This window comes from Mobula hypostoma, chromosome 3 (genome assembly GCF_963921235.1).
Source record: "Mobula hypostoma chromosome 3, sMobHyp1.1, whole genome shotgun sequence".
NCBI lineage: Eukaryota > Metazoa > Chordata > Chondrichthyes > Myliobatiformes > Myliobatidae > Mobula > Mobula hypostoma.
Window position 1 is genome coordinate 176,332,313 of NC_086099.1, and position 15,265 is coordinate 176,347,577.

Consider the following 15,265-nt stretch of genomic DNA (forward strand, 5'->3'; position numbering starts at 1 on the left):
GCCCTATAATTTCCTAGTTTGTTGCTATCGCCCATCTTAAACAAGCAGAAGAGCAAAATTAGTGGAGGAGGCAATAGCAATAATAAAGAAATAGGGCATGTGGCAATAATAATGCATATTTATATCATCTCTGTTAACCATGTAATGCTTGTTTTATTCATGCCAGAATAACAATAGTCCTTCTCAGTTTCTCATTAATTAGAGCCTGTGCATAAAACAATGAAAACCAAATGTGCATATTGACATCATAAAAATCATTCAAAGATATGTTAAATGTAAAAGATTCTCACCAGGCAGATACGTTACTTTAACCAGGCTTTGTTGATTTTCCTGTAAGATGTGGAGTAATGAACTTTAATTTTTGCACTTGCATGACCACGTGGCTATTAATGCAATGGATTCATTAGTAAGCTATCAATGCTGACAAAGAGTATTAAAAATCTTTATCCGTCACTTGCAGAGCTAGGCCTGTTGTGACAGTGGAAGCTCAACTGCTCCTGAACCCATCAATCATAAACCCTGAGAATAAAAGTTGCCAGCTGCAGGGATCAGAGACCTTGGTGTCGTGGTAAGGAAATAGTAATGATAGAAGAATGGGATTAACGCTGTTTGATTTGTTCTACTATTTGACATTTGACCTAGGGATCTTGCCATTCACTAACCTGTCAGGACTTTAAGGCTACATCAACTTGTTTAAGGTCAGGAAAGAAATGTGAGATGACAGAGTAGTAAAGCACTGAATGTCTCCACTCCAGAATCTGAGATTTATAGTCATCCAATGTATATAGTACATCGTTCTGTTACTTCAAACACAAATTTTACTTGAGAAATGGTCAAAACAAAATATTTTAAATAATATTAAAATATCCCAGAAAGAATCAGAAATTAAAGTAAATGTATTATTGTCCAATTCTATTTTGAAATAGCATCTTGCATGTTCTTTGAAGGGCGCTGTGGAACATATGAAAATGATTAGAAAAAAATGTACAACGATAAATGCTTTTCTGATCTTCTAAGATAAATCACAGCATCGAAGATGTGATCCAGACACCCCTGCAATACTCTAAAAGAAATGTTGCATTGAGAATGAAGCCATCCTTGTGCTCAGAAGTGCCTTGTGTCAGGTCTCCAGAGTGATGCTGAATGACCTGGCATTTCACTTTGGGAGAAGAAACACTTTTCAATGGCTTAGAACTGAAAAGATTTCTCAGTGTATACCATTTATTTATTTAGAGATACAGCGTGGAATAAGCCCTTCTGGCTTTTTGAGCCACACCTCCCAGCAACCCCTGACGACTCCCAATTTAATCATAGCCTCTTTACGGAGCAATTTTCAATGACCAATTAACCTACTAACCAGTACACCTTTGGATTATGGGAGGAAATCGGAGCACCCGGAGAAAACCTTTGCATTCCATAGGGAAGACGTATGGACTCCTTACAGAAGACATCAGAATTGAACTCCAACTTCCAATGCCATGATCTGCAGTTGCATTTTGCTAACGGCTATGCTGCCTTATTCTTTGTTGTTAAATAATCCACTTGTATTGAGTCTGTGTGTAGTAATATAAGGTTGGATGCCAGGGTCAGGGATGCCTCTGAGCAACTGCAGAAAATTCTTGAAGGTGAGGTTGAATGGCTGTTTAGTTGGTATAAATGACAAAGGCAGAACGAGGGATGAGGCCCTGCAGAATGAGTATAAGGAGTTGGGTAAGAAAATAAAATGCAGAATCTCCAGACTACTTTCGGTAACTAGTATGTCCACGGATAGAAAGATCGGCCAGGTGAATGCGTGACCTAAGAGCTGGCACAGAGGTCAGAGATTCAGGTTCTTTGGGCTTCTGGCGTAGGGGTGACTGTAAAAGAGACGCAGGTTACGCTTGAACAAGAGGGGGACCGATAACCTTATGGGCAAATTAGTTTTTGCCACTTGGGTGTTTTAAATTAGATTGCAGGGGTATGGGATGAGAGAGGTATAACAGCAGTTCCTGATGGATCATCCACTGACAACACTTTGGTAGAACTTAGAGATAAGATGGGAATGGTTATCTTGGTAGAGCCATTTTATAGACCTCCAATATTCAGCGGGAATTTGAGGAGTGATTGTCTCAAGAAATTACATGTAGTTGTGAGAATAGTGCAGGGGTCCCCAACCTGGGGTCCATGGACCTCTCGGTCAATGGCAGGGGTCCGTGGCATAAGAAACGGTTGAGTTGTGAGGATAGTGCAGGGGTCCCCAACCTGGGGTCCATGGACCTCTCGGTCAATGGCAGGGGTCCGTGGCATAAGAAACGGTTGAAACCCCAGTTCTAGTGGGAAATTTCAATTTTTCCTGTGTTAATTGGGCCACGTAGAGTGCAAAGGGCTTTGATGGGGTGGAATTTGTGCGGTGCATCCAGGACAGTTATTTCAGGAAATATATAGAGGAGCCTACTTGGGAAGGAGCAATACTGGACCTCCTCTTGGGGAAAGTAACTGAAGTGAAAGTTGGAAAGCACTTCGGTTAGAATTAGTTTTAAAAGGACTGGACTGGACCAAGGCCAAATTTGAGGACATTAGGCTATGGTCAACTTGATGACTATTTACAGGGAAAGGAACTGATGGCGAGTGGGAGGCTTTTAAAATGATCATGTCAAGGATCCAGGGTAGTATTTTCCTGTTTGGGTGAATGATAGACATACCAAGTTCAATCTCTCCCCCTGGATGATGAGAGATATTGAGGCTCTGTAAGGAAAAGAAGGAAGTGTACATCACATTTAGGCAATGAGATACAAATGAATGCCTCAAAAATATACAAGTTTAAGACTAGGCTTAAGAGGGAAATCAGGAGGGCAAAAAGAGGGTATATAACTTTGAGGAGAGGGTTAAAAATAATCTGATTCTCCAAACAGAGGCCTGCGACAACTTGATTGTCCAGGGTCAGTATTGGGACCTCTACTTTCATTTATTTATTTATGGTAATGATTTGGATATGAATGTATATGACATGATTAGCAAGTTTAATGATGATACTAAATGAGGGGGTCTTGGGTCTTGTTGATACTGAAGAAGGTCACAATGAATTACAAAAGGATCTTGATCAGTTAGGGAGGTGAGCGGAGGATGGCAAATGGATTTCAGCTTAGGTAAGTGTGAGGTGATGCATTTTGGACTGTCAAACCAGGGTAGGACTTGTACAGTGAATGACAGAGTGTTTGCGAAACAGAGAAACCTGGGAGTACAAGTCCATATTTTGCAGAAAGTAGCCATGCAAGTAGAGAGGGTGGTGAAGAGGGTATTTAAAATGCCGTTCTTCACCTGCCAGGACATCATGTATAGGAGTGGAGACACTTTGCTGTAGTTATACAAGTCATTGTTGAGACCACACTTGGAGTGTTTGTACAGTTTTGGTTACCCTGTTATAGGAAAAACTTTGTAAAGCTGGAGAGGACACAGAAGAGATTTATGAGATTGCTGCTTGAGCAGAGGGGAGAAGTTGGCTGCACTATATCTTTACTCTATAGAGCACAGGAGAATGAATGGTGACCTCATTGAGCTTAATAAAATCATGAGGAGTATGAATAAAATGGCTAGTTTTCAGATTTGGAGAGGGCACTGATCCAAGACGAGAGGAGAGTCATTTGAAAGAAACCTGAGAGGTAACTTTTTACACAGAGTGTAGAGAGTATTTGGAATCAGCTGCCAGAGGATGTGATCAAGGTGGGTATAATTGCAACATTTAAGAGCCATTTAGATAGGTACATAGAGGGGAGAGGTTTGGAGGGTTATGGGCCAAACGTGGGCAACTGGGAATAGCAGGGAGGATGCTGTGGTTGGCATGGACTCGTTGGGTCAAAGGGCCTGTTTCTGTGCTGTGTTATTCTATGATTCTTTGGCTCTGAGACTCAGATCTCCAAAAGATTGTTGAAGCGACCCAATGTAGATATGCTCTTTGTGATACTGAGCCAAGGAAAGCTAACCACTATGTGTGTCAGCAGTGTCACTAGTATATGAAGTTAACTGCGATTATACCGTGTAGAGATGATTATTTTTTTCCCCCAATATCAGAGGTTGTCTAACCTCCATGATGCAGTGTCCCCAGACACATTTCTGGTATTTTGGCATCTTTCCGGAGTGCTCTCTGGGTGAATGAATTGGGTCAGCACTCATAATTGCCTCCAGGGAAACTCGGCTAAGTACTATGATCAGCCCCTGATGAGCCTTTTAAACTTCTGTAAATGGAAAGTAACAGTTTCCTCTGAAGGGAAGTGATTGATGAAGGTCAGAAGTCAGTGTAGGCTCTGTGTGGGTTCCCACTGAGTTAAATTTCAGCTATATATTGTGCACAAGTAAATGATTGTAGGACATATGATTGTAGGATTTACTGTAATGATTCTTATCTGATTTTGCCATAATGGGAAATTTGGTCATTGGACTGTATCTGGGTGGGTCGGTTGTTTGGAGAACAGTATTTGTTATGAAAACCTTTGCAAAATGTGTTATACTTTAAACATTAAAGGCAGAGGCTTACTGAGCAACTGAGTGTGTCCATGCAGGGTTGGTATTTTCTCTGAATATTGTCACAGACAATTATCCCTCATCTCTGCAGTAGCCCAACACTCTGGAAAAGTTAGGGTTCGTCATAAGTGAAGCCTTAAGCCAATATAGGTAAAATATCGGGGAAATTCACCTGATCCTTGAAGGCAGTCAAATAGCTTCCAGAAGATATGTTTGCATCTTTATGAATCCTTTCTGCTTCCAGTCAGTTATTGACTAGAAAACCTCATTTACAACTTCTCATGGTACCACCAGTTTTATCATATCAGACATCCCCCCCCCCATCCTTCCTGTAGCTTAACAAGCTTCTTTTATTGCTTTTCCATTTCTGACGAGAAGTCATTGAACTGGAACGTTAACTCTGTTTCTCTTCCCACAGATTCATCCTGAACTGTTGAGTACTTCCAGCATTTTATGTGTTTGTTTTCAGACATGTGTGTTTGTTTCCAATAAACAGTGCATACATCTTAGGAGAAATATGTTTCTTAGTGTGTAATGCAGCATAATAGGTGTAAATAGTGTGTAACGATATGAATCCCTATCCATTCTTCAAATCATCTAACATTACTTTTAGTTAATTTTTTTTATTTAAGCTCTATTATGACATCACTTCCCTTAAAACAAAATTCATAATATTTCTCGGGTGTTAAGATGCTGCTTGATTTTGTGAATGTTTACACAAAATAATCTGCAAATGCTGGGGTCAAAGCAACACTCACAACACGCTGGAGGAACTCAGCAGGTCGGGCAGCATCCGTGGAAACGATCAGTCAACGTTTCGGGCCAGAACCCTTCGTCAGGACTGAAGGGGGAAGGGGCAGAGGCTCTATAAAGAAGGTGGGGGGAGGGTGGGAAGGAGAAGGCTGGTAGGTTCCAGGTGAAAAACCAGTAAGGGGAAAGATAAAGGGGTGGGGGAGGGGAGGCAGGGAGGTGATAGGCAGGAAAGGTGAAGAAGGAATAGGGAAAACACAATGGGTAGTAGAAGGAGGCAGAACCATGAGGGAGGTGATAGACAGCTGGGGGAGGGGGCAGAGTGAAATAGGGATAGAGGAAGGGAGGGGAAGGGAATTACCGGAAGCTGGAGAATTCTGTGTTCATACCAAGGGGCTGGAGACTACCTAGATGGTATATGAGGTGTTGCTCCTCCAACCTGAGTTTAGCCTCATCATGGCAGTAGAGGAGGCCATGTATGGACATATCTGAATGGGAGTGGGAAGCAGAGTTGAAGTGGGTGGCTACTGGAAGATCCTATCTGTTGTGGCGGACGGAGCGGAGGTGCTTGACGAAGCGGTCCCCCAATCTGCGTTGGGTTTCACCGATGTAGAGGAGGCCGCACCGGGAGCACCGGATGCAATAGATGACCCCAACAGATTCACAAGTGAAGTGTTGCCTCACTTGGAAGGACTGTTTGGGGCCCTGAATGGTGGCAAGAGAGGAGGTGTAGGGACAGGTGTAGCACTAGCGCTTACAGGGATAAGTGCCGGGTGGGAGATCCATGGGGTCCGGGTGTGGATCAGGGAGTTGCGGAGGGACCGATCCCTGCGGAAAGCGAAGAGGGGTGGAAAGGGAAAGATGTGCTTCGTGGTGTGGTCCTGTTGAAGGTGGTGGAAGTTGCGGAGGATAATATACAACGGACTTCTGCATTATATTGAAAATGCAGTGGCTGTTACTGATCTGACTGTAGACATTAGACTCTGCGTTGTTGCTGTTGATACTCTGTACTTTATCAGCTTTGGAGATGAATTCTGTTGCTTTTCCTCTGCTGGCCTCTCACAGTTTCAATATTGCAAAGTTTGAAGGTGCATTACAGATAGTTACTAACCAATTCCATGCTTTATTCTGTGCTCTGAGCAACACTGCTAATGGCGCAAGTTATTGCAACTCTGCTTCCTTTCTCTTGGGCATTCAGCAGTAGTTGTCTTACTACTTGAAGGCCTTGCGTGGGATACATTCTGCACTCAGTAGCTCAGCTAACAATGTGTTGTTATACAGCATGGAAATGGGCCCTCTGGGCCATCTCATCCATGCCAACTAGGGTGCCTGCATGATCTGGTTCCAGTTCACCTGCATTTGACCCGTATCCCCCTAAATATTTCCCAATTGTGTAGCTGACCTTGCACCCCAAATATGTTGTAACTGTACCTCCCTTTTCCACTTTCTCTGGCAGTTCATCCCATATACCCACAACCCCCTTGTTACTCTGGTCCCATTACCTTAGACTTCCATTACCTTGCCCTCTTACCTTAGACCTCCCTACAAAGGTTAAAGGATTGTAATCATCCGCCTTATTAATACTCTCTACAAACTTCTATAAGGTCACCCTCCAGTCTTCTACACTCCATGGAAAAGAATAAGCACTTTCTCCTCATAACTCAGGCCAAGTCCAACAGCATTCTTGCAAATACTTCCTGCAGCCTCTGCAGATAAACCATATCTTTCCAATAACATGGTAACCAGAATGGCATGTGATGCTCCAACTGTAGTATCATCAGTGTCTTGTATGGCTGTAACATGACATCTCAACAGCTTTACTGTGCCCTGACCAATGAAAGCAAGGATACCATATGCCGTTTTTTACCATCCTACCACTCAACTTGTACCCCTTCATTTCTCTGTGTGAATGTTCTGATTTTGCTTATTTCAGAGTCACAGTCGTACAGCACAGAAACAAGCCCTTCAGCCCACCAACAGAATCAGTCATGTTTATTATCCCTGACTTATAACATAAAATGCGTTGTTCTGCACAGCAGTACAGGCCAAAGGCTTAAAAAATCTGTAACTGACATAAATAAATAAATAGTGCAAATAAAAGGAATAATGAAGTGGTGTTGTTAGATTTATGGATCATTAAGAAATCTGATGATAGAGAGGAAGAAATTGTTCCTAGATTGGTGAGCGTGGGTCTTCAGGATCCTGTAAGTTCTCCCTGATGGTAGGAACAAAAAGAGGACATGTCCCGGAAGGTGCAGGTCCTTGATGGATGGTGCCTTCCTGAGGAAGCATCTTTTCGAGATGTCATTGATTGTAGGAAGGGTTCTACCCATGGTGGAGCTGGCTGTGTCTATAATTCACAAACTTGTACATTAGAGGCTCTATTCCAGACTGTGATGCAACCAATCGAACATTCTCCATACAACCAACACACATCAAAGTTGCTGGTGAACGCAGCAGGCCAGGCAGCAGCTATAGGAAGAGGTGCAGTCGACGTTTCGGGCCGAGACCCTTCGTTCTTCCTGACGAAGGGTCTCGGCCTGAAACGTCGACTGCACCTCTTCCTACAGATGCTGCTTGGCCTGCTGCGTTCACCAGCAACTTTGATGTGTGTTGCTTGAATTTCCAGCATCTGCAGAATTCCTGTTGTTTGCGAACATTCTCCATAGTATGTCTCCAAAATCTATAAGAGTCTTTGCTGATGTACTGAATCTCCTCACAATCATAACCAAGTAGAGCTACTGAGGTGCCTTCTTCATGATTGCATCAATGTATTGGGCTCAAGATGGGTCCTCTGAGATGTTAATGGCCAGGGACTTGAGGCTGCTCACCCTTTCCACCGCTGACCCCTCAGTGATGGCTGGTGTGTGATTTCCTGACTTTCCCTTCCAGAGGTTCACCATCAGTTATCAGTTCCTTGGTCTGATCGGCATCGAGTGCAAGGTTGTTGTTATAACACCATTTAACTAGCCAGTTTATCTCACTCCTGTTTATTCCTCTTCACCACCTGACATTCTGACAACAATATTCTGACGTTGGCAAATTTGTGCTGTGCTTAGTCACACGGTGATGAGTGTAGAGGAGGTAGAGCAGCAGGCTAAGTATGCACCCTTGAGGTACAGCTGAGTTGATGGTCAGCAAGGAGGAGATGTTATATACAATCTGCTCTGACTGTGGTCTCCCAAAAGGAAAGTAAAGGATCCAGTTGTAGAGGGAAGAGCAGAGGCCCAGGTTTTGAAGCTTGGTGATTAGCACTGAAGGATTGACGGCGTTGAACACTGAGCTGTAGTCAATAATCAATAGCATGACATATGGTCTAGTTCCTCCAAAGCAGAATGGAGAACCAGTGAGATTGCTGTGATAGCCAAATTGCAATGGGTCCCCATCCTTGATCAGGCATGACGTAATTCTAGCCATAAGCAGCCTCTTGAAGCATTATGTCCATACTGGCCTTTTACCCATGTACATTAATCCTACTTGCCTGTATTAGGACCATATCCTTCTATTCTTTGCTTATGTATGTGTCACTCCCTCAAACAGCATGTACTCGTATTACATTTACTCAGGTTACATGTCCTCCAACCTGATGGCATGAATATTGAATTTTCCTTCCGGTATTCCCCAAATTCCCCACTCCCCCCACAGTCTATTCCCCACTCTGACCTTTTACTACTTCTCACCTGCCTTACGACTTCCCCCTGGGTTTGTTCTCTTGGTCTCTCATCACCTTCCCATTAGCCTCCCCCCCCCCCACCCACCCCACGTTTTTTTATTCTGGCAATTCCCCCCTTCCTTCTCAGTCCTGAAGAAGCGTCTCAGCCCAAAACCTCGACTGTTTGTTCATTTCCATAGATGCTGACTGACCTGCTGAGTTCCTCCTGTATTTTGAGGGTAGTCTTTATATTAATTGTACCTGAGTCCACCTCACCATTTGGTGTATGTTCCAGATATCAGCCACACTCTGCATATAGAAACGTACCCTTTAAAACACTTTCCTCCCACCTTGAACCTTTCAACCTCTGTCCTCTTGTTTTTGATACTTTTATTATGGGAAAAAGATTTTGACAATCTATCACATCATTTTATATATTCTGTCTGGTTACGCCTCAGTGTCCTTTACTTGAAGGAAAACAAGCCTAGGCTATCCAATCTCTTCCCATAACTAAAGTCGTACAGTCCAGGCAATATCTGGAGAATCTCCTCTGCATCCTCTCCACTGCATTCATATCTTTCCTTTGTTGTGGTGATCTTGTTTTCCATTGGTTCTTTCACAACCGCTTTGGTATTTCCTCCATATGTTTTTACTTTTGATTTGCATCTCTTCTCTCAATGTTGAGCTTGCAATGTAATCTGCAGCCTGAGCTATGTGCAGGGCATTTCTTATTCTGGGAAATCATGTGATTATTTGCAACTTGCCTTCAGTCTGGTTTTCATTCTTTTGATGCTGTTGCCTAATTGTGCCAGACGTGCTTCCTTTTGTAGAATTGGTCTGGAAGCCAGCTGTCTGAGTTGTCATCGTCTCTATCAGTCTGTGTTGTCCTGTGCTCTGGCTGCACCTGAAGCCTGTGCTGTAGTGAGGTCCTCCCTCTCAATCAAGGTTTTCTGAATATTTGGGTATGTTGAACTCCACACAGGCTGATCCATGATCCAATTATTCAAAACTGACTGTCCTTCTGAGTCCTGAAGGGAAACGGGCTCACCTGGTTCCTCTGGAATGCAATTTTGTGGATTTGATTTGGCCTGAGGAGTGTGCTGAATTTTTCAAAGATCTTACCACAACTTTTATTGCTGGATTTCGTATAATTCCCAGGTGTGGTGAAGGACCAATCCTTTCTGTCCCATCCACAAACGAATGTAGCTGCCACCTCCGCCATTCTTGTGCTTCAGAATGACAATGAAGTCACTTGGATTGAATGTCAGTTTACATAACTGCTTACATTTTTCAGATGTATCTACAGTTTTAGATATCGATGACCATTATTACTGGCAGAGAAAGGGCAGATTCCATTTAGTCCCAAAAACACTCCGGTGTTGTATTTTGGAAGGACTAATAAGGGTAGGAAATGCACAGTGAATGGTAAATCTACTAAGCAATACAGGGTCATAAACAGAAAACAATACAGACAAGAGCAAGCCTTTTGGTGGTCCACAACGTTATGTCAAATTCATTAAACTAGTAATTAAATACCTGATGAAACTAATTCTTTCTGCCTATACAATGCCCATATCCCTTCATTCTTGCCCCCTCAGCTACTGCTCACAGCACATGTGAGGAATAAAACTTCCTCACATGATTCCTTTGAACTTATCCCATTGAGGATAAGAAACTTTAGACTGAGACTGGTTTCTTATAGTTAAGTAAGAGCAAATTCAGTGGTATGAAGACGGTCAAGAATTTGTTGGTAGAATCTCAGATGGTGATGAGAGGGCGTTCAAGAGCAAGATATGCCAGCTAGTTAAGTGGTGTCACAGCAACAACCTTGCTCTCAACATCAGTAAGACGAAAGAGTTGATTGTGGACTTCAGGAAGGGTAAGAGGAGGGAATACAAACCAATAGTCATAGAGAGATCAGAAGTGGAGAGAGTGAGCAATTTCAAGTTCCTGGATGTCAAGATCTCTAAGAATCTATACTGATCCCAACATATCGATGCGGCTATAAAGAAGGCAAGACAGCCGCTGTACTTCATTAGCAGTTTGAGGAGGTTTGGTTTGTCACCTAAAGACTCAAAAACTTCTACAGATGTACTGTGGAGAGCACTCTGATGGGCTGCATCACTGTCTGGTATGAGGATGCGCCTGCACAGGATTGAAAGAAGCTACAGAAAGTTGTAAAATTAGTCAGCTCCATTTTGGGTACTAGCCTCTGTAGTATCTAAGACACCTTCAAGGAGTGGTGCCTCAGAAAGGCGGAGTCCATTGTTAAGGACCCCCATCACCCAGGACATGCCCTCTTCTCATTGTTACCATCAGGAAGGAGGTACAGAAGCCTGAAGGCACACACTCAGTGATTCAGGAGCTTTTTCTCCTCCACCATCTGATATATGAGTGGACATTGAGCCCATGAACGCCACTTCACTACTTTTTAATTTCTGTTATTGCACTATTTTTAATTTAACTGTTTAATATACATTTTTTACTGTAATTGATTTACTTATTTATTTTTTAATATTATCATGTATTGCATTGTACTGCTGCTGCTAAGTTAATAAATTTCACAATGCCAGTGATATTAAACCTGATTCTGAGCATGAGCATGAAGAATCCTAGAAAGTGAGTCCATAGATTGTGGGAACGGTTCAGTGATTGGGCAAATGACTTTCAGTGGAATTATCTGCTCTGTTTCAAGAGCCTTTTGGTTGAGGTGCAATAACTGTTCCTGAACCTGGTGGCGTGAGTCCTGAGGCTCATGTACCTTCTACCTGATGGCAGCAGCGAGGAAAGAGTGGGGCCTGGGTGGTGGTGGGGCCCTTAATTATGGATGCTGCTTTCCTGTGACAATACTTCGTGTAGATGTGCTCAATGGTGGGGAGGGCTTTACCCGAGATAGACTGGGCCATATCCATTATTTTTTTGTTGGATTTTATGTCAAGAAGATTGGTGTTTCCATATTAGATCATAATGCAGCCAGTCAATAGACCTTCCTTTCTACATCTATAGAAGTTTGTCAAGGTTTTAGGTGTCATGCCATCATCTATTACAAAAGTATTTCAATAAACTAGTAAATAATATAGTAAACAGAGAGAGAGAGAGAGAGAGCACGAGCGCTTCTTCGGGAATATGTAAAAAAAATAGCTAAGAGAAATGTTTCTTCCATCGAGGATGAGAATGGCGTACTAATAATGGGAGACAAAGAAATGGCAGAGATTCTAAATAACTATTTTGAATCAGTCTTCCCTGCAAAGACACTGAGAACATTCCAAAGTTACGAGATAATCAAATGCCTTTCGGGGGCATGAACTTAAAACAATCTCCATCACTAAAAAAAACCGGTCAAACTAACAGGGTTAAATGCTGAAAGGATCTCTGGATGTAATGATCTGTATCCTACAGTCTTAAAGGAAGTGGTTGCAGAGGTAGTGAATGTATTGATTGTAATCTACCAAAACTCTCTGTATTCTGGAGAGGTCACAAAAGATAGATAAACTGCAAATGCAATGCCACAATTCAAAATAGGAGGGAGACAGAAAGCAGGATACCGGAGCAGTTTGCTATCACGAGGAAAATGCTGGAATTCATTAAGGAGGTAATAACAGGGCATTTAAAGAGAGTCAGTATAGCTTTATGAATGGAAAATATGTTTGACAGATTTGGAAGAGTTCTTTGAGATTGGATAATCAATTGGCTAAAGGGAAACCAGTTGATGTCATGCGTTTGAATTTCTAAAAGACATTAGATTAAATGCCACATAAAAGATTTGCCATATATGATAAGAGTGCTTGGGGTTGGAGATAATACAGTGGCATTGATGGGAAAGTGCTCAACTTACAGAAAATAAATGGGTCTGTTCAGATTCCCACAGGGATCACTACAACTCGAAGTGCACAGTGAGCCAAATTCGCTGAATATATTAAAGTAGATGATTTACAGTTTGTTTGTAAAATGGTTAATTGAGAGGGCAAGATGAGGAATATCCATAGTTATTTACTTGGTAAAAAGATGTGGGTGAGCTACCAATTGAGTTCTTTGTATCGTTAATCACCAAGGAGAGGGACACTGGCGATAGTAAGATCAGGGAGGACTGCGTTGATATTCTAGGGCATGTTGATATCAAGAACAAAGGAGTGTTGGTCTTTTGTAGAACATTAATTTAGGTACCTCCCTGTGGCCTGATAGAATCCATCCCACTTTACTGAGAGAAGCAAGGGAGGAGATTTCTGGGGTCTAGATTGAGATCTCTTGGAGCACAAGCAAAATCTCAGAAGACTCTTCCAGTGTTTCCCACAGCATTCTGTGTATTTATCTGCTGTTCTGTGTTACTGGACATCTAAACACATCCACCTTCTTAATACTTGGTACCATCAACATACTATCCCTCTCCCTGAACTCATTGTCCTCAATGTCATACAGAAAAAAAGGATTTTTACGACTCCCCCTCATTCCCTGTAACGCTGTTTTGTTTGGCTGTATTCACACATGGTTAAATGACAATTGAACTTGAATTGAATTTCATGGTTATTTCTGACCTACAGAGTTTTAATAATCTGTCAGGTGAAGAGACTCATCCTTGGCTCTTAGTCCATCCTAACTGAGTTGTTAAATGTGTGAACGTTAATTTCAACGGATTAAAGGCCCAATACGTGAGAGGATCCAAGCTAAGCAGAATATTTCAGATATGACCTTATACAAAAAAGGAGAGTGTTCCTTCTTTCAAAATTATTTATTTTGGCAAGACATCCAAGCACTCTATTTCATCAGAAGAATCTTGTGATATTGGCAGTGGGCCTTCACTGAAACATGCAGCATGACCTTTCCAAAATCCTTCTCAATTTCAATCTTGCACATGACATATAGTCGGAGTGGTCACCGTCCATATGTGAGATTTGTCTTTATCAAAAGATGTTTGTTTGATACTGTTCCATTTCCCCATTGTATCTGAATCTGTAGGCAGTCCATGGCAGCATTATTTTTAATCACCATTTTCCATTGAACATGTTCCAACTTGCTACTCTGCCAACAATGGGACACATTTCCTAATCTTGTCATTGAAAACGTGCTCCTCAGAATAATTTGAAAACTAAATTGAGTGGCATACATTAAGAAGCAGGGATGCTGACCTTTTTAATCATCCAAACTAAAGACATGCATGTGGCGTGACGTAGCAATCTAGCAATATTGCCGTGCTGCTCCAGTGACCTGGGTTCAGTCCTGAGTATTGCCTGTCTGCAACTTGTAGGTTCTCCCTGTGGACTTGTTGGTTTCCACTTGATGTTCCCCTAGATCCACTAGGTATTTCCCCCAACCCTCCCCATGCCAAATGACGGGCTATTTGGATAATTGGTCACAAATTACCTCTTAGTGTTGGAAATGGCAAAGTAATCAAAATAGAATTGATGAGCATACAGGAAAGAACAAGTCTGTTGGGAAATAAGGAGAGGGGAATAGGACTGATGGGATTGCAATACTGGAAACTAGTCTGGGATGAACAGTCTCTTTCTGTGTTGTTATAACTAAGGCTGACATTATTATGACCAATCAATGGATTTTTTTAAATCAATTCTGTCAGGAAAGTATGAGTTCACAGCTGTGATTCATCATATCGTGCATTACTAGTCTTGATCTGGTTGCCAAGTAACAGGTTATCAGTTGGAGAGTTGATGTTGACAAGAAGCCAAAATAGTTCAAATATCCATTGCTACTTCTTACAGCATCCTGTCACTTAAATCAGATGAGAACTGGTTTTAAAAAAAATCTCAAAACAGTTTGTTTCATGTGTGGTAGTTGGTGCCATTTAACATGAAGGAGAAGGGAAAGTTAGAAGATGGGAGTTGAAAACTATCATTGATTCTTAATATTGGCTCCAAGTATCCCCTTTTAACAATGGAAGAAAAGAAGATCATAGAAAATCAAAGGGCAGAAGATGCTGGGAGTCTGAAATGAAAACAAACAATGCTGGAAACATGCGACGGGCCAGGCAGCATCTGTGGAAGGAGAAAAATTTCAGGTTGAAGACCTCTGTTTCTCTTTCCACAAAACAAAAGGTTATGGATCGTTTCAGGAGTGAACCAAAACATCCACACAGCCCAGCTCTGTGTCTCTATGTTGTATTGAATCATTCTCTGTCTCAAAATCGCCTCTGCTTATTTCTCTCTCTCTCTCCAAGAAATACACTACAACTACTGTCATATGTAAAACATTCCATTTAATATATCTATACAGGGAACATTTGTATAAACCTCTCTGCATTCCCTTGTGACTATGTAATATATTACACACATTCATAATTTTGTACAGTTAATTTAAATAACCTCTCAATCTGTTTCATTAAAATATAATAACACCAAACTATACAGTCTCTTA

At 41.9% G+C, this 15,265-nt stretch overlaps 1 protein-coding gene across 2 annotated transcripts in view; it reads left to right on the forward strand.

Moving 5' to 3' along the window:
* itga8 (integrin, alpha 8) overlaps positions 1-15,265 on the forward strand; it is a 277,443-nt gene that overhangs the window by 130,065 nt on the left and 132,113 nt on the right. For both annotated transcript variants that reach the window (XM_063044126.1, XM_063044127.1), the window contains one exon: positions 461-568. In XM_063044126.1, coding sequence (XP_062900196.1) covers positions 461-568 — 108 coding nt within the window. The remainder of the gene's footprint in view (positions 1-460; positions 569-15,265) is intronic.